Source organism: Emys orbicularis, chromosome 6 (assembly GCF_028017835.1).
Source record: "Emys orbicularis isolate rEmyOrb1 chromosome 6, rEmyOrb1.hap1, whole genome shotgun sequence".
Lineage (NCBI taxonomy): Eukaryota > Metazoa > Chordata > Testudines > Emydidae > Emys > Emys orbicularis.
The window spans coordinates 99,655,689-99,675,110 of record NC_088688.1 but is presented as its reverse complement, the minus strand read 5'-3'; the positions used below and the strand labels follow the sequence as shown (position 1 = coordinate 99,675,110).

The window sequence follows — 19,422 nt, the reverse complement described above, 5'->3', positions numbered from 1 at the left end:
AGGGTGTATTTGTTAGTAGAATAGGACCTTTGACCCACTGTTGACAGATCTGATTCCATCCAATAGAGGACAGTGGTAGACATCACTACCGAGAGAGGCAAATGTGTTAAGCAGTGCAAAAGGTAGACAATGAAAAACAAAAAAAAAGATTTAATTAAAAAAAATAACACTGGAGAAAGCCAACAAAGTTGCAGAGACAAACAGATCAGTTGTACAGGAATAACACTAGTTGTATTTTAAAATTGTAAAGGCTATTGTGAATTTCTTCATCAGAACTATTTAAAGAAATTTAAGTCTTATAGGAATAGGTGAAGGGGAATTCTCATAGTGCCAAGCATATTGGAAGTCCTTGTGTGGAGCACAACATACACCTTCCTGAAGATTTTCTGCTTCTTCTATTATGGCAAAAACAGACAGAAATAAGATAAACAGTACAAATACTAAAGCTAATTGAAAAATAGGAAAACTTCTTCAAGATTTCTTTTGTGAACAATCCATCCCTTTCTGTCCAAATTAAAGTTTCAACAAAACTTTTCACTGAAATTTTGAAATTCAGAAAATTTCAGCCATCTAGCCTATATCTAGTTGAAAAACGTGATGCATTTTTAGGGGGAAATTTTTACAACAAAACCAATCACTTTTCTGATCTAACTTTGAAATTTCAGTGAAAAATTGACTAAAAGAATTGAAATTCAGAAAATTTCAACCAGCTCTAATGTTCACTGTCAAACAACTTTTAGATCTGAGGCACACAGGACAGGGACCTAGGAAGTCATGAGTTTGAATCCTAGTTCTGAAAATGACTACCTACCTCTAAGGGCTCTGGTATGTCACCTAACTTCTGTATCTCAGTATCTCCATCTATAAAATGGGAATAATGGCACTTGCATACCTTTTGTGCAGCAGTGTTGTGAAAAACGATTAGTTGATGTTTGCACAGCACATTGCACTGTGTATTATAATATGGTTATTAAAATATATGGCTCAGCAGAGGCCCATTGTCCAATATTGTATAGTATGTAACTAGAAAGATGAGTCAAGGTTTTTTAGCGATTAATAAATTCCAACGTTCAGGATATAGATTTTTTCTACCTTAATTTGATTAACTCCCAAGATTTAAATTTAGTAACCATGTGGACATATTCTGTACTACATGATTAAATCAACCCTGCACCTATTTCTTCTTAATTTGCAGATCTTAATTAGAAATAATTAATCAGCTTACACTAGTCACTTTTGATCAGGATTAAACAAAGACTGTGAATGGCTAACCAACTACAAAAGCAGTTTCTCCTCCCTTGGTGTTCACACCTCAACTGCTAGAAGAGGGCCTCACCCTCCCTGACTGAACTAACCTCGTTATCTCCAGACTGATTCTCGCCTGCATATTTATACCTGCCTCTGGAAATTTCCATTACATGCGTCTGATGAAGTGGGCATTAACCCACAAAAGCTTATGCTCTTATACATCTGTTAGTCTTTAAGGTGCCACAGGACTCTTTGTTGCTTTTTACAGATCCAGACTAACACGGCTACCCCTCTGATACTTTTCATCAGATGTGTGGCTGACTAAACCATAAAAAGGGAATGTAAAAGAGTTCAGCTGTGAGTCAGCTTTCCCCACCCTCATCCCCTCTCATACAAATCTGATATCTGGCTCTGAACTACCTTTAAGAAATACACATTTTTGGACTTACTTTTGTGCAAGTCTGCAGGCCTTATATATCAAAGTTAGTGTCCTGTAACCTGACTCCTAATGCAGCTGATCCTTGAATGACTGGTCTGTGTACCACACAAAAGAAGTCATTTAGGACACAAAGCGTTTAATTTACTTTGACCTCAGTTTCATGAGAAAACATCTTTTTATCAATCCACTAAATCATGCATGACTATAATGGAGCCTCTAATGCAAGTGAGTATTCCTTCAACAAGGAGCATTCACCGGAAAGAAAAAGTATTCTCTCTTTTCCTAATATTGTGGTCAACATCATCTTGTGTGCCAGGAAATTCTTCAAGCATGGACGTAAGGGGTGTCTGATGTACTAACGCTTCCCTCTGTGGGTGAAGGAATGGGAAGGGTTTCCCCACTGTAGAATGGAGTTCCTGCATTACCAGAGGATTCTGCTTACATTTGTGGAGGCCCAGTGCCTGTAAGTGGGCTTCCAGCCTGCGCTCTGCCAAGGATCTTTCTATTATCTGCTGCCTCCAGAATTCCCTTCAGAACATGGAGGAGGAACCCAAGTCCGTTAATGCAGAGAACGTCAGGTTTTACAAAAATCCTGCAAGATTTGGGGTGATAGTGCTGCAGGGAGTCAACATGTGCCCACCTCACCCATTTCTGCCCTGCTGGGGAGTTTGAGGAAGAAGTGTACAATACAGTAGAAGCAGTACTTGTCCATTCCATGCCCTTCCCCCAGTCCACCAGGTTTTTACCCATTCTGGCTGTGAAAGGGGAAGTGAAAACAGTAGTCATTTGAGAGTAACTAAGGCTAGTTCCTGTCTCTTTTTTTAAATGTCTGCTTTGCATATTAATTAATAAGTTAAAACATATTAATCATGTCTTCATTTTGTAAAAACTTTATTTTTACTGACCATATTAGAGCTCATGTTTCCAGCATGACATGCTTGGTCGGTCAGTCTAGGCAGAGGTGGGCAAACTACGACCCGCGGGACCGTCCTGCCCGGCCCTTGAGCTCCTGGCCGGGGAGGCTAGCCCCCTGGCCCCTCTCCTGCTGTCCCACCTGCCCTGCAGTCACACCACTGTGCAGGCAGCGCTCTGGGTGGCGGGGCTGCAAGCTCCTGCAGGGCACCGCGGCAGCGTGTCTGGCTCCGGCTGAGCGGCACGGCTGCCAGACATGCTGCTCTGAGCAGCATGGTAAGGGGGCCGGGGCCAGGGGGTTGGATAAGGGGCAGGAGGTCCCGGGGGGCAGTCACGGGACAGGGAGCGGTGGGGTTGGATGGGGCAGAGGTTCTGGGGAGGTGGTCAGGGGACGGGGAACAGGGGGAGTTGGATAAGCATGGGAGTCCCGGGGGAGCCTGTCAGGGGGCGGGGGTGTGGATAGGGGTTGGGGCAGTCAGTGGACAGGGAGCAGGGGGGGTTGGATAGGGGGTGGGTCCCGGGGGAGTGGTTAGGGTCGGGGGGTCCCGGGAGTGGGCGGTTGGATGGGTCGGGGATTCTGAGGGGGGCAGTCAGGGGATGGGAAGTGGGAGGGGGCGGGGGCCAGGCTGTTTGGGGAGGCACAGCCTTCCCTACCTGGCCCTCCATACAGTTTTGAAACCTTGATGTGGCCCTCGGGCCAAAAAGTTTGCCCACCACTGGTCTAGGGCATATACAAGGGCTCTAAAAATATCATCATTCTCAGGACATATTTTTCTCAAGTGCTGTTCATTGTTTATTTAATAGAAAAAGGGAACTTGACACTGAAGAAAAAAAAGCATTATTTCAGCAAAAACTGCTTAGATATTTACATTCAGCTTTGCTGTAAGGCCATAATATGTGCCCCGCTTTGATTTGAAATGCAGGAGATGATCTTATATCAACAAGGCTGTTTATGATAATATTTTAAATTATTTTTTACGTACCAGCAGTGTCCCAGATCTGTCAAGTCTCCATCTGGAGGAGGGTCCCCTCTTGCTTATACAGCTGTCACACAACAAATATCCCATGTTGAATATTGTATTTTAATTACATAAAAAATGCTGTTCCATCAAATTGAGCTTAGAGATTTTTGGCCAAATTCTGTTCTCAGTTACTGAATATCACTCCTATTGAAATCAATGGGCTAGTTCAACCTCTGAAGAGGATGTAGTTTATAGGGGTAGGGGTAGCTGCACTGCAATGGAGATTCAATTCACGCTTAGGGTGTAAAACTTTAACAGCCCATTAATAACAAATTATTAACTCAGTTTAATTCATTTCAGAACATTGCTCTTTTAGATATTATTTTAATAGTGGTAGTGCCTAGGAAGCCAATCAGAGACCAGGACCCCATTGCTCTAGGCATGGTACAAACACAGATCAAAAAGATGGTCCCTCCCTCAAAGAGCTTACAATAGTATCTTAGGTTGGTCTTTTGTTTTGCTACAGAAAATTTTTAATTAAAATGGACACAATTGGGATAAAACTCATTTTAAATGTATCTTTACACTTGAGATTATGAAACAAAGTATTTTTTAAATTTACTGTTCACCATTTATGTTGCCTGTTTTATTTTTGCTTTTTGCTCATTATAAGGAATAAAAATTACCTAGTGACCTTCACTTCTCTTTATAGTCACTTTGTGCTGACTGTTACTTTCTGATACTTGTGCAATAACAGAATATTTTTCTGTTTCACAGAACAATAAGGGAAATTTAAATTTAAAACCAAACCCTATTTTAGGGACATTTTTAAAATATCAAGAAAACATATCTATTCATATTGGCCAACCTTTTCAAAATGGTGCCTATAGTTAGACACCTAAATAAGTGGCCTGATTTTCAGAAGTGCCAACTCCTGCAGTTCTCATGCTTAGATTTAGGCACCTCAATTTTAAAATGTTAATAAAACACATTTTAAATAAAACCTGAATGTGGACACTAAAGCAAATATATTCACAAATATATTCACTCCCCCTCTGATGTTTGCATACAGTATCTTATTTAGCTTTACTGGGACATCTAAATGTCATTATAAAACTCAAGCTTCATTTCATGTTAGTTTAAAAGGATGAGTTAGTTTTAATAACAGAATTTTACTATGTATTGGTCAAAGCATTTAAATCTTTAATCATTTATTTACATTTTGTAAGGAAACAGTGATGACGTTCAAAGTGTCAGTTTTCTGTAGAGCTCCTGTGCACAGAAAACATTTATTTTGATTCTACTGTTTAGTGTTAACACTTACAAACAATTTAATGCCATTTATTTTATCCATTATCAGGGTGCTTTGATGAGACTTTTTCATTTATTCTACTGTTGTCCAAAACAAGAAAGAAAAATACAAAGCCTCTTTGATAACCACCAGACATGTTTCAAAGTGGTGTGTTTTGTAGATGAAATTAAGTAATTAAAACAATTCCTTTTTCAGTACTCAAGTTATTCGACTTTGCATAGGAAATTCATTGTGCAATAAATCTAGTGAATGACAAAGCATTTTATTTAGGGAGAAGGCCTGCCCATGCATCATCCAGAATGTACAAGCCTTTGGTCCTCTTTACAATTCCCAGGCTCCATAGTCACAGAGCAGAGATGGAATCCTAAAATGGAAACTTGTCCACCTAGCTCTGGCCCATGCAGAGTCTAGACATGGCATTGTTGCATGAGACTAGATAATAAGGTGCCTCCTCTGATGTTCCTTGATGGGCATAGGTTTTCTCTAGGAAGATTGTACAGGCCACCAATTCTAAGAGCTCATTGAAAGGAGCTGGGTGACACTCTGTCAGAGGAAAGCTAATCTTATGGTAAAAGAATTGGACTGGAATCAGGAGTTTGGGGCTCAATTCCTTCCTATGCCACAGTCTTCCTCTGTGACCTTGTGCAAGGCCTGATCCAAAGCCCATTGAAATCAGTGGAATTTTTCTGTTGACATCATTGAGCTTTGGATAGGGCCCTTAAACATTCTGTGGCTCAGTTCCCTATCTGTAAACTGGCGGTAATAGTTCCCTTCTCTCACCCTTTGTCTGGCATGTCTATTTAGATTGTAAGCTGTTCAGGGCAGGGACTGTCTCTTACTGTGTGTTTGCATAGTGTTTAGCACAATGGGGCCCAGATTTTGGTTGGGGTCTCTACACTAACATCATACGATAAATACATAATAATAATAAATAACCAAAGAAGGCCATGCTCTGACACTGCTCCCAGGATGCTGGCCAAACAGCCAGATAGGATTTTTTTTTTTCCAGCAAAGTAGATAGAAAGAATGTACAGTCAGGAAAGCTGTAACAAAGAACTAAGGCAAGTTGGATTAATTAGGCTCCCCATCAGTTCAAATGAGTCTGCTGGAAGAGACTCTGCTGAAGATATATCAGAGGAAAATACTTACTACTTTGCCCTTATCACAGCTCCAGCATAGGAATGTTAAAATTTTCTATACTGCAACTGATCTGCCTCAGACTCTCTTTCCCACAACCATTACTTTAACCTCCTTCTTTGTCAATTCTTAATTCCAAGATTGTTTCCGTTGGTGCCCGGTGATGATGATGATGTGTACAGGAGACATCGAGGTGGCAGTCAATTGTTATAATATTCTCCTAAACCATTAGAAGAGCTGTTCAGTGGATAAGCAAAGCCTCCTATAGATACAACTGAATGGAAACTGGCTCCTTCAAAACAGGTCCTCCCATCTGGACAGGACAGGCTAGAACATCATTCTACATATGGTCATAATCTCACGATGATGCAGATGATATCTCCATAACTAGAATATCCAGTCCCATCCCAAAAAGAAGATCTAGAGTGTGATTTTTTGGGGGGTGGGTGGGGGGGAAGGAGAGAAGCCTCATACAAATCCATTTAGCCAGTTTTGTGTGATCCAGATGTGAAAACAAAATTATTTTTCTGCTGCTAAAAACAAACAAACAAAAAAAGACTATTTTTGAATTTAAATTGCTACTGTAAAAATATGCCTGAGGATACACATTTGCATATTCACTATAATGAAGTTTAAAAGTTATATGAATACTATGTGTTTTGTGTGTCCTTGCCTTCCATAAGAACGCATATTTCACAATGTAATCAATGAAAATTTTTTTGAGTGAGCAAGGAAAGCAGGATCAGGTCTGCTGATGGTATTAGAAACTCCCCTGTTACATTAACACCTTTGATCTTGTATTTTTTTACAATAATTAATTAGTAGTTATTTTCAACATTCCAGTTGGATGTTTATAGAGAGTTGGTTGCCTATTCTCAAAAAGCTATTTAGCCATCGCATTTTGGGCTTTTTTTTCAGTTCGCAAACTATCTGCAAACAAAATTATGTTTTCCACAATTTTTTTTCTTTTTTAAAGTTATTCAGCTAAATTTGTATGTGAAGATATTTCACTCTGGATTTCCTATGAAATGTTTCCTGCAAATATTGCTTTGCGTAATCAGTATTCATAATTTCAAATTGAGCTGTTTGGAAAGGACACATAGGTCACGCAATATGTTTATTCTGATTGATTTAGTGTAACTTTTCAGAATAAGGTTTATGGTGTAAATACTCACAGTTATGAAATTGAAATTCACTTTCAATTAATATTGTCACATTCATTTCAAATTTGCTGTTTCTATGAACATTCCTACTAGCAAACTTATTTGTAAAATTTTTATGGAACGTGAATACAAAAGGGGAATGAACACAGCTGAAATGATTTATTTTAAAAAATTCTAACATTTGCAATTTCCCCCCAGTATTTGCTATACATTATCCCAATTAATAGTCATTTTTAGGTATAATTATTAGTTCCCTAATATTTTCCTAACTAATATTACTTGATATGAAAGTTAAACATTTGGTAGAAGTTTTTGCAACATAGAAAATCTGTCACAAAATTCCAGGATATTATTTTTGTGCTTCTGAGTTCTTTCAGTCCTATACATGCCTTTCTGAAATTCCATGACAGAATGAGACACTTCAGCTGATTCACATGCATATTCAACCTTCTCTAAAGGTGTGAAATGATGGATTTTCATGCAAAATAGCCCTAAAATATGAATAAAATCAAAATAATTTAATATCCTTTTAGTCTTAATGTTGATATACAGCAAATGTGATTATGGTAATTAGATTATTGTGGAGTCTTGCTATGATATGTGATTTGCGTGCAGTGGCTCAGGATAGCCACAACTTTCTGCCGCCTAATGCTGCACTGGCAAATTGAGAGAAGCCCAAAAGCTGCACTTAATTTGTATAAAATCGAAACAACTGCAGTCTGCTGAAGTGTGGTTACACAATGCTATGCCCTAATCCAAACTCAAGTGCGTGATTATGTGGTGGGGTTTACTGTCTCGAGGGGCCACATCTCCATATCAACAATAGGGGTAACTAAGAGCTACCTAGACATGTTCCATCAGCCACATTTTGGTCACCTCTTTATTACTGTAGCCTGTTTGCAAATCAAATATTAAAATTAGACATGTCTGAGGAAAGACAGTGCTCCAAATTAGATCAAATTATTATCTTTTGATCTTGGTCATCTTGCACATAAAATATGCCAATTTAAGGTGTTGCTTTTTTTTTGTTTCCCCCCTCCCCAGATTGGTACCAGATGATGTGGGAATGGACATCCCCTTTGAGGAGGGTGTACTAAGTCCTGATGCTACAGAGATCAGGCCTGGTAAGAGAAACATTTATTCATTCATTCATTCAGTTATGTCTGATTTCCATGACATTTAATTATTCAGTGAGAAGGATGTTTCTGTGCTGATAAGGCATCATTTCAGTGTTAGGAAAAAAGTGTTAAGTTTGCTTTATTTAGTTAATTCTGTACTTCACTTGACAAATTATAATTATTAGCAATGTGCCACATATTTTCCCTGGTGTCATCTGTCTGTTAATTATTACAAGAACTAAATGCATTAAATACTCTGCCTTAAGTATGCTAAATTTGACTTCAGTCTAAATGGGGTAAGTAAATTCAGATATTAAAATACACTAATCCAAAGAAAAGAGCTTAAAATATTGCGTAAAATGCGATAGCAGGAAAGAAACCATGCCCAACTTGTATTTTAATTAACTGAGAATACCTTTATTTACACCCAACTATGAGGAACAAGGTTATGTTACATATTTATAACTACTACTATAGAGAATTTGACATTATATAATCAGAAAAAATACAGCGCAGCATATTTGCAAAATAATACTACAGGAATGATACCAAACACATACTACAATAGATACCTAGAGGTGAATTCATTCTTTCTGGATTCAAAGGTACCTTGGTTCAACATTGAAATGAATTGTGTGATCCACATATAGTCTCAGAAGCACATCTGAACTTTGCTTTTGGCCCATAATTTTGTAATAAGAAAAAAGTGCACCCGTATCTAAACCAGATCTGAACTTTCTCGCTCAGGCCTGTCTTCAAAGAAGCTAGATCCCATTTTGAACAATTTAAGAGAAAGTGAATATGATTAATAATGGTGTTACTATTAGAGTTTGGAACATGGCAATACAAATCCTTCAATTGTTATTTAAATATAATGATAATTTTTACTAAATTTATAGGGCCAAATTCTGTCCTGGGATGCTTCTATATGTATCTCACTGAGGTCATTGGGACTTCATGTAATTTAGAGCTTCTAGCTACAGTTGACATTTCTGAAGACATAATTCTATTTTGGTTTCTTGTAAACTTTTTTTTTACAATTGATTTTATATATTATACAATTTTAAATGACTGATTGGTAGAAAATCTCATTGTTATATGTGTTTGACGTTATTCAAAAGCATTCGATAGAGCAATTTTATCTAATACAGATGCTCTTCTCTTTCTTCATATTTATTTAGAGCCACCTAATTCTCTGGATCTTAATGGCTCCCATCCCAGAAGAATAAAGCTCACTGCTCCAAACATCAACCTTTCTTTGGACCGAAGTGAAGGGTCTGTCCTTTCTGATGATAATCTGGATACACCAGATGAAATTGACATCAATGTAGATGACCTTGACACACCTGATGAAGCAGATTCTTTTGAATACACTGGAAATGGTAATGAACTAGACTGGAAGACATTATGCAGAAATAAAGTAGGCTTTTCCTCATTGTATTAGATGGGCTTAGGTCTGTCTCTTGTGTGTCAGCCTTTAGGCAGTGTAAGTAAATCTAATACTTCAGACTGGAGGCAAGGTTTCCAAATAGTTCCATTTTCCGTTTATAAGGAACATCTGTCTCTTCCCCATGGAAAATAATCAGTGGTGTCTACTTCTTTAGGGCCACACGGAGAACTAGCTTAATTGATTAGCTGATTATCATGGAGGTAAGAACAGCTAGCCATAGAAATGTAGACGTTCAGACTCCTCTCGCTCCCCAGCACTACTATGGGACTTGTCCTGAGAAAAATTCCTCTTTGGTTAGGAGCATATCTTTGAATTTATCAGTTCTTTGACAGTCAGTACTGGGTTAGTTACACTTATAGGTATGCAACATAAACATACTGAAAACCAAAGTAGTAATAACTAGGAAGTACATTGGCAGTTTAGAAAATTTGATCCTAAGTCTCTCTTGACATTATTCATTTCCAGATTTCTCCTTCCCAGTTAATATCTTTGTTTCAGATTATTTGTGCTGATATCATAGCTTGCATTTTAGCAAGATGAATCTTATTTTGTTATTTTCTGTCCATTAGTCTAATCTCCCTAGCTTCCTTTGTGTTCTCCTTGTCCTCATCAGTGTTTGGGATAACAACATTTATGTGTTTCATAAAAGTTCTCTTTACCTCTTTTTCTAGAATCTAGATCATTAATGAAGATATTACATAAAACTCAATCTAACACACTTCCTGGCAATACCTAGTAGACAACTTCCTCAACCAAAAGTTAATGTTTTGTCATAACCCTTTGTGGACCTTCAGCCAGTTTTTATACTGTGGGATTGTTGACGTCCAAGTCGGTTTGAATTAATATTGAGAGAAATTTCATGATATACTGTAGTAAATGCTTTACTAAAATCCGAATTATTCTATCTACTCCTTTTCATTCATTTACTAATTATTAATTTAGTAATTCTCTTTAAAAAATAAAACATTTGAATTTATTTGGCAAGATCAGTTCTTAATAACCAATGCTTCTTACTGCACATGGTTCCATTATCCTTTACACGTTTAGTGATTTTTTTTTCTCTCCATATTTGTTCATTGTGTTCCTGGAGACAGAAGTGAGACTTACAGAAGAATTATTGTCAGGATCACTCTTACTTATTTCTTGGGCAATACTCTCTCTAGGTACTTGGTTGGTCCTCATCACTGTTTGAGGAGCTGAGACACCAATCATTAATGGATTTTATCCTCTCAACTCCTCTGTGAGTTAGGGAATTATCCCCATTTTACAGAGAAGGAACTGAGGTGGAAGGTAAATTATGTAACTTGCCCAAGGTCACACACAGAGTCTGCAGTTGAGCTGGGAATTGAATACACGTCTCCCAAGTCCCCATGCAGTGCCTTACTAGACTAGACCATCCTTACTACTTTTGGTACAAGCCCACTTTTCCATGCCTTTTTAAAAATAAGGGTCTCATCGTAAAAAATATGAAAAGCTCATTGTTCTTAGAGATAAAGGGATAATTTCAGTAAGGGATATTCTGGTATGTGCCAGCAATGGAATTACAGGACCACTGCAGTTCCAAAAGAGTGCATCACTGACAGGGAGGGCCCAGGACAGAAGGGGAAGTGTTGATTCAGTGCATTGACTAAGCACCTGTGCTGGCAGAGCTCCTGTTGAGCTCCAGGCAGAAATTAAAGCTGTCTTTCCCCTGAGAGATGGTGTCAGTGCAAACACCACCAACCCTCCACAGCAGTTATCCCCATGTGGTGCAGTGGGCCAAACTACTACCCCATCCTGTACTAGTGGAAATTAATCTGGCCCTAATTATGTTATAGAGTACTGTACATTTTATTAAGATGAAAGCTGATTCAGCATTTAAATTATTGGCCATTAGGCCCTAATCCAACAATGCATTTAGGACCTTGGAGTCAATGGGACTACTACAAACTTAAGCACATGCTTATGTGTTCACTTGACCAAAGCCTTAATTCTGTATATGAAATGCTTCTTCAGCTGGATGCAGTGTCTGCAATAGAATATAGAGTTCCAATGAATTCAGCATTCTTCCTTGATTAAGATAAAGCAAGATAGATTTTGTGTTGCTAGCAAATAAATGGACATCATTGTTTGGAGTCAGTATTTGGACTGCAAGTTTTTATAATAAAATATCAGTTAATATTAATCTCTCTTCCCATTTTAGAGAAAATGCTGCAAAACTATATGCAGTTAATGAAGCATGTGCACCTGTAATCGCAGTTCTGCAAAGAAAAAACATGGTACAATGAAAATCCTTATGGGACATATTACAGCAGAAAAAAGTCTCCCTGTTACAAAATTTCTGTGAACACCTGGCCAAATCTTGATAGTCATCAGATAAGGAGACAGAATTTTTTGTTCTGCTAATATAGTTCTAGATAGATATTATATCTGAATAAAAGTCAGTTCAGACTTTGAAATTTACCAGAACAAATCTACTGTGCATGTTGCATTGATCAGCAGTATTCTGAAAGTCAGCGGTGAAACTTCAAATGTTTCACAATGAATGTATTATTGTTATTTGTGTTACAGTATTGCCTAGAAGCCGCAACCAATTCTTGTGCTCTGATATGCTAGGCACAGCAGTCCCTGCAATGAAGACTACACAGTCTAAATAGACAAGTCAAAGTGTTGGATGAAGGAAGTAGTATTAGCCCTGTTTCATAGATAGGGAGCTTAAGGACACAGAGATAAAGGGAATTGTCCAAGGTCATATAAGCTTGCATATGGCAGAACCAAATAACTGAACCATGATCAACTGAATCTAATTCTAGTGCCTTAACCCAGATACCATTCTCTCTCTCATACTACTTATGTAAAACAATTTATAGCATTGCTTAATTCAACTGTTCTGATGGTGCAAGGGATCTGGTTATTGTGCTAATTCTTTTTTGGTACATAATTGTCCTTATATATAATTTGTGTAAATGAATAATAATTATAATTTGTTTCTATGTGGGGAACCACACATTCACAACCAACAACAGAGGGCAACTTTTTAATACATTTAAACTAAATTCTTCCTTGCATATAAATGTTCTGTTACCGGAGAGGACATTGTAAATTAAAAGTACTTGGAATGATCATTTAAACATGCAAGGAACAGTAATGTCAGCTTAAGTTGTTATTGCTAAAGAGGATATCACTGTGTACTCAGCCATCCATAAGCATTTCTCATGTCACCTCCGGTTAGAGGATAGAGCTTGTTATGGGCAGATGGGGAGAGTGATGATGAGCTGACTAGATGGTTGAAATGTAGAGAGGTTTTCAGAATTTGACTATATTGAATACTGCATGAAAGCTAACTATTTCTGAATATAAGAAAAGGCAGGGGGGGGGGGGGAAATCAGCTGGATGCAAAATGGATGCAAATGCCAATGATTTAAATGGGAATTGTTCCCATTTACTCCAGGTCTGAATTTGGCCCCATGTTTTTATGTCACTTTCTAAATCAGACAGTTCATCATTTACCCACTAAATATGAGCCATTTGCCAAGTACCATTAACTTAAAGAGTTCAAGGTGTCCATTCCTATTATTTCTTATACTTGGAGGGTTATGTCCTGGATTGGACCTGAAATGTCTATGTGAACTGGCAGAACTCTGCTCAGGGAATTTATTCCATTTCTCAGATTAGCAAAAAACAGCTTCAAGTTGATTTAAGTGCTCCATGTACCTCATGTGAAAAAAAACCCTTAAAATCAGAAAACAGACTGGCTGAGTAGGAAGAAAATCTTCCTTGGGGATTTGTTTCTTTACAAAGCTGTGTGTAGTGAGAAAATAGGGTCTGAATCAAATTATTTGATTTACCTCTGTCATAAACATAGAAAGAAGGGTAGCATAAAAATCCCTTCTTGGCGGCTGTACTAAATCGCTTTACCTGTAAGGGGTTAAGCTCAAATAACCTAGTTGGCACCTAACTGGAAGGACCAAGAAGAAAGAAGATACTTTCAAATCTGGGGGAAGGGGGGGTTGTTTGTGGCTCTCTTTCTTGTTCCCTCTCCGGATGGAGGGAGAGACCAAGCAACATCTCCTGAAAATATACCTGGAATGATCCATCTAAAATTACAGAAATTGTAAGTAGGCAAGGAGATGCATTAGGTTATCTTTTGTTTTAGCTTGTGAATTTTCCCTACACTAAAGAGGTAGTTTCATTCCTGTTTTGTAACTGTGAAGCTGAGCCAGAGGGGAATCCTCTGTGTTTTAAATCTTTTTATTTACCCTGTAAAGTTACCTTCCATCCTGATTTTGCAGGTGTGATTCTTTTACTTTTTCTTTATAAATAAAGTTCTTCTTTTAAGAACCTGATTGATTTTCAATGTCCTAAAGACAAAGGGTTCGGTCTGTGCTCACATTGCTAACCAATTGGTTAGTATAATATTCTCAAGCCTCCCCAGGAAAGGGAGTGAAGGGGCTTGGGGGGGGGGATATTTTGAGGGGATAGGGACTCCAAGTGACCCTTTCCTGAATTTTTGTGTAAATCACTCTGGACCATGAGATTAAACAAGTAATTTAAACATAGAAATGGGGACTGTTGCAAAAGAGCTTGTATATAAAATACTAATACATACTTCTTTTCCCCCCATGGTGGTAAGTACCAGAAGGTTCAGCATTTCATTAATTCAAAAGATTACAGCAATAATCTGATTTATTCATGAATATTTTTTTAGTAGTAATACAAGAAATACTCGCCTTTTTCTCCTAGAAGGCTTAAGGCCTTGTCTGCACTGGAGAATTTGATAAGAACACTTTGGGCCTCTTAGCATGCTTGTAAAACACCTTGAAAACAGTGAAGCTAGTCTGATTTACATGAGCTGAGGAGCTGGCCCCTTTAGTCCATACACAGAAGTGCTCCAAGTGAGTTACATGTGGGCCAAAGCCCTGCTTTCAGTAGGGCTCAGTATTAGTTCAGTTGGAGCTGTTTCAGCCTGCACTGGTTTAGAACCAGTACAGACATCACTAAACAGTTCAGACTGAAGTGTTTCAGATAATGTTCCCCTTACTGCCCCACAGTACACTTGTGGCTTTTCAAACCCCCATGCCCAGAAACCACTGATTCTGGGTAGTTGTGACAAGAACTGCAGGACAGATACCCAGGGGACAATGCTAGCATGGACACAGGGCAAAACTACAGTGGTTCAGTACATGGGTATGCATGGCTAATGTGGACACTGTTTGTATTAAAATAGTGCGTCTTCATCAGCTCAGTTAGGAATGCTGCATTAAACAGAACAGATATGTCAACATAAACACAAAATATAAATATATTTGGTGATTCAGCCAAACTAATTAGATTCTTGGCTTTTTTTGTTAGGGTTTAAAATGCTTGCTTCCATTTCCCCCCAAATTTTCTTGCTATATTTAGTCTTTTCACTTAAGACTGAGCTTGCTATTTATGTGTGTCATGAACTGAAAAAAATTCTCTGCTTCTCTGCCATATCTGCCTTCAGGGCTGTTTTCTCTCTTTCTGACGAGGAGATGTTTGCTCAGACTGCCTGCTTATTCGTGGTGTGTGTTCACAATGCTAAAATGCTCCAGGAAGATTAATAAAAAATAGATGGAACAGAGGAACAGATTCACTCAAAAATCCTATATTCTGGTCAATAGCTAGGGAAAGAAATTAAGTAATTCCAACTACAAATGAAGTTAATACCGTATGTTAATTTTTATGTAGCCAGCCACTAAATCTCACAACCGGCGATATAATTAGACATACATTAGCAGCCATGCTTTTCAATGCAGAATGGATATATGTGTTTTGCTAATTACTTGACATACTCGCAGGAGTATCAGACGCCAACTCTGGTCCCTTGTTACTCCGTTAATCTATTTACTCCTAACTTAGAACTAAATTCTACAGCATCTTTTGTCACTATGCAACTCCCAAAATGCAGCAGAAATACAGTGACATCCTGCCTGGGCTGGGGGGACTGAGAAACAGAGGGGCTGTGCTGAGGGACTCCATAGTCCTCTGTGGGCTTTGGATCTGAGTGTGGCTGCTGAGCACCTGAATTTTATGTACCAGTGCCTCACAATCCCTGCTCCACACTTTACATCCAGGAAGGGAGTTTGTAGTTCCCCCATCCATGCTTTTATCTGATCTTTTTAGCAGGGGACAAAGATTTCTTCCTTAGATGAAAGGGATTACAAGGAATAAAATCCACCCTGAAAATTTTGTTTAATATATTGGAGCAGCCAGCCATGTGGAGTCTGATGTTTTTGGATGTGAAGTAGTACTCTGAATGTTGTTTGGTTTAATCTGATATTTCTCAATTTCAGACCTCTTTGACGTCCACCAAAAAATAAAAAAGAGGAGGAACACTTGATAAAAGGGAAAAAGTTGAGAACAATGCAGCCCTATTGTTTTCCTTCTCTTCCCTCCCACTCCCCCTCCCCCAACAAGCACTGGTATGACCAAGGGATTAATTTTTCCATTTTAACTTTGTACTTTATATTTGTGGAACAGTTATCACACCAGCAGCCCATATCACTGAAGAGCTGCAGTTCAATAGCCACTGCAAGTTGCTGATCAGAATGTTACATTCCATTTTGTTACCTGCAAAACAAAGGCAATTCTGCACTGTGATTGTTTACTATTATCATGTTCAAAATGGTGAAAAGAGAGGCAGATCTGACCAAGTGGCTGTTACAGGGTCAAATTCTGTTCTCATTTATAGCACTGTAAATCCAGACTAATTCTAATGGCTTTAAAGGGACAGTTGAGTTCATAATTTTACCACAAATTTGGACCACTCTAATTATGAAGATACTATAGTAATATGTGCCGTTTTATTTTTTTCAGAAGACCAAGCAGCTGTTAGGGATGTTTTCCAAGAAGAGTCTGAATCCATTCCGGAGTATACTGCTGAGGAAGAGCGACAAGACAACAGGTTATGGAGAACGGTAGTGATTGGAGAACAGGAGCAGAGGATTGATATGAAAGTCATTGAGCCTTACAAAAAAGTTATTTCCCATGGAGGTAGGGAACTCCTAAAAGCATTTTTAGAGTGATGTGAAAAACCATGCTTCATCAGCCAGTGAGAAAACTGAGTTAATTTTTCAGTCACCCATATAAACAACATGTTGGCTCAGACTCACATTACAGTAAATACTAGAGGGCCAGATTCATGCCTGGGCTGTTGTTGCTGAAGACCCAGGTGCAGAGCCCCATTTGCCGAAAGTCCACTGTGATGGCAAAAAAGCAGCTGCAAACTCCTGTCCATCAGACGGCCAGCGGGCCACTAGCTTAGACCCAAAACTGAGTGGTATTGTCAGCAAGGGGACATGGACAGATTAACCATAGGATGCCCTGACTCAGCACATTTCCTGAGCAGCCTTTGCCAGCTGGGATCTTATAGCACTCCCAGTGGAACTGAAAACCACTCATCTGTGGCAGAAACACCATAGGAGAATAATTGTATAGAACTACCACATACCCTCCCTGTAGGGTGAATCTTTCTGGAGATACAGGGAGATCAGCTGGTTCAAGGAGCTATCATTTTCATGTTTCTGTTCCATGGGTGAATTTAACCCACAGAGTTTGGAAGTTCACTTGGAAAGATTGGATTACCTCCAAACATGGGGTATGGGTTACATCCCTCAGCAGTATTCCTTGCTGTGCTGAATTATTTCTGGGAGAGGCAATGGGCATGATTCTGTTCTAACTTACACTGGGGCAAATCAGAAGTAACTCCAATGAAGAAAATTGACTTCCGCCAGTGTAAAACTGGTGTAAAGGGAGATCAACCTAAGTCAGGCCTAATGTTTGATTCAACCTGGCAAAGGTAGAAGTGAGATGATCATAGAATCATAGGACTGGAAGGGAATTCAAGAGGTCAACTAGTCCAATCCCCTGCACTCATGGAAGGACTAAGTATTATCTAGACCATTCCTGACAGGTGTTTGTCTGACTGCTCTTAAAAATCTCCAATGATAGCTACTTTAAATACCTGAGCATCTCAAACAACAGCAAATATACTAATATAGATGCCTTATTAGCAGCATGATACTCATAGCATAAAATTCCCTTTCAGTAAAGAGGGAATGCTTTGGTTTTTCTATAGCCAGCAGTACTGAAAAATCTACTCTGTAGGCTATAGATGTAATAGTTTTTGCCTCATGAAGTATGCTGTTCTATGATTCATTAAACTACTTTTATTCTGTGCATGACTGCAACCGTTTTCCAGAGCAAGGGTGTACAGTTCCAAATAGGAGGTGCGGTTAAAGGAAAAACTGCCCGTAATGTAAGCAGTGCTTCCCTGGGGCTTCAGCATATGTGCCCTTGATTAACCCGGAACACTGCTAAAGTTATTTTATGCCATTCAGGAGCATCAATCAGCCTTTCACCAGCAATCCGAGCAAATATTTTATTCTGTGTTCCTTGCATACTTGGTAATTATTAGACAATCCATCAAATATAACTAAGAAAGTGACCTCATTTAAGCTGTGTACTTGTAGTATTGGAGAGGCAAAGTGGGTGAGATAATATCTTTTATTGGATCAACTTCTGTTGGTGAGAGAGACAAGCTATCAAGCCATACAGACTCTACTTCAGGTCCAGTCAGGTCTTCCTCAATCCTTCTGGTCACATCAATGTTACATCAATCACTCATAGAAGCATAGAATTAAAGGTCAGAAGGCACCATCATGATCATCTAGTGTGACCTCCTGCAGACCTATGTTACAGCCTGCAGAGACTTACATCACCCAGTGCACAAAAGGATTAATCATATCCTAATAAAATCATTTTAACAGCCAGAAATAACAGTTTTCAACCATAACAACACAATTAAAGACCCTGGAGGTATTTCATAAATGGACGGTATAATTAAGGAAGAAAAACAAAGAATTGCAACATTGCTAGTGGTATTTATTTACATTTTAATGTATGTGCCGAATAAACACTCTAGATGCATATACTATGAAAACATTTACACAACTTTCCAGATTAGTGCCCTTACATATGCATTTACAATGGTTTCTGTTCAGATGAAAATGAGTCAATGATATGACTGTCGTGTGATTTCAGTGGGAGCAGGAACAGGCTCTTTATAACACAATCCTACTGTTAAAATTACTTTTGTGCAGAACTCTGCCTTATCCTCTGATGGCTTTGTAAACATGGACAGTTTTCCCATTGGGGACCAGACCACTCAATTCAGTTTTATGTATGAACTAATTAGGATTTAAATTCAGTTCTCCGGGAGTGAAAGCCAAGTGGTCTAACCCATTCCCCACCATTTAGGTGCTCTGGGTCTGATTCTTCGTGGCATTACACCAGGTTTACATCAATGCAATTCTACTGAACAAATGTAACAGAAATGATGACTTAACTTTAATGAAAAAAGAGGCGTATTGTGCAGCTCTATAACAAGTGTGAATTGTCTCATACCTGTTGACACATGCTTTCAACTTTATTGTTCATCCTCTTCTCGCATGAAGGAGCCAGTTAAATTAGGTGACACTAGCTGTGTGACGTTGTGCAGTCTACATGGTTTTATAAAAACATGATAATAAGTGAATATAATGTAACTGGGATAGTTTTATAAAAAATTTGATAATAAGCGACTATAATGCAAATGGGATATGCTTTGTGCAAAAGGTCTCTTGTAAGGTATCATTACAAAGCTCATAATCTACTGAGTGTGATCATCCTATTTGTAGA

At 38.5% G+C, this 19,422-nt stretch overlaps 1 protein-coding gene across 2 annotated transcripts in view; it reads left to right on the top strand.

Annotated features, from left to right (window-relative positions):
* Positions 1–19,422, top strand: part of PRUNE2 (prune homolog 2 with BCH domain) — a 149,730-nt gene that overhangs the window by 104,809 nt on the left and 25,499 nt on the right. For both annotated transcript variants that reach the window (XM_065406219.1, XM_065406220.1), the window contains 3 exons: positions 8,218–8,297; positions 9,473–9,673; positions 16,561–16,737. In XM_065406219.1, coding sequence (XP_065262291.1) covers positions 8,218–8,297; positions 9,473–9,673; positions 16,561–16,737 — 458 coding nt within the window. The remainder of the gene's footprint in view (positions 1–8,217; positions 8,298–9,472; positions 9,674–16,560; positions 16,738–19,422) is intronic.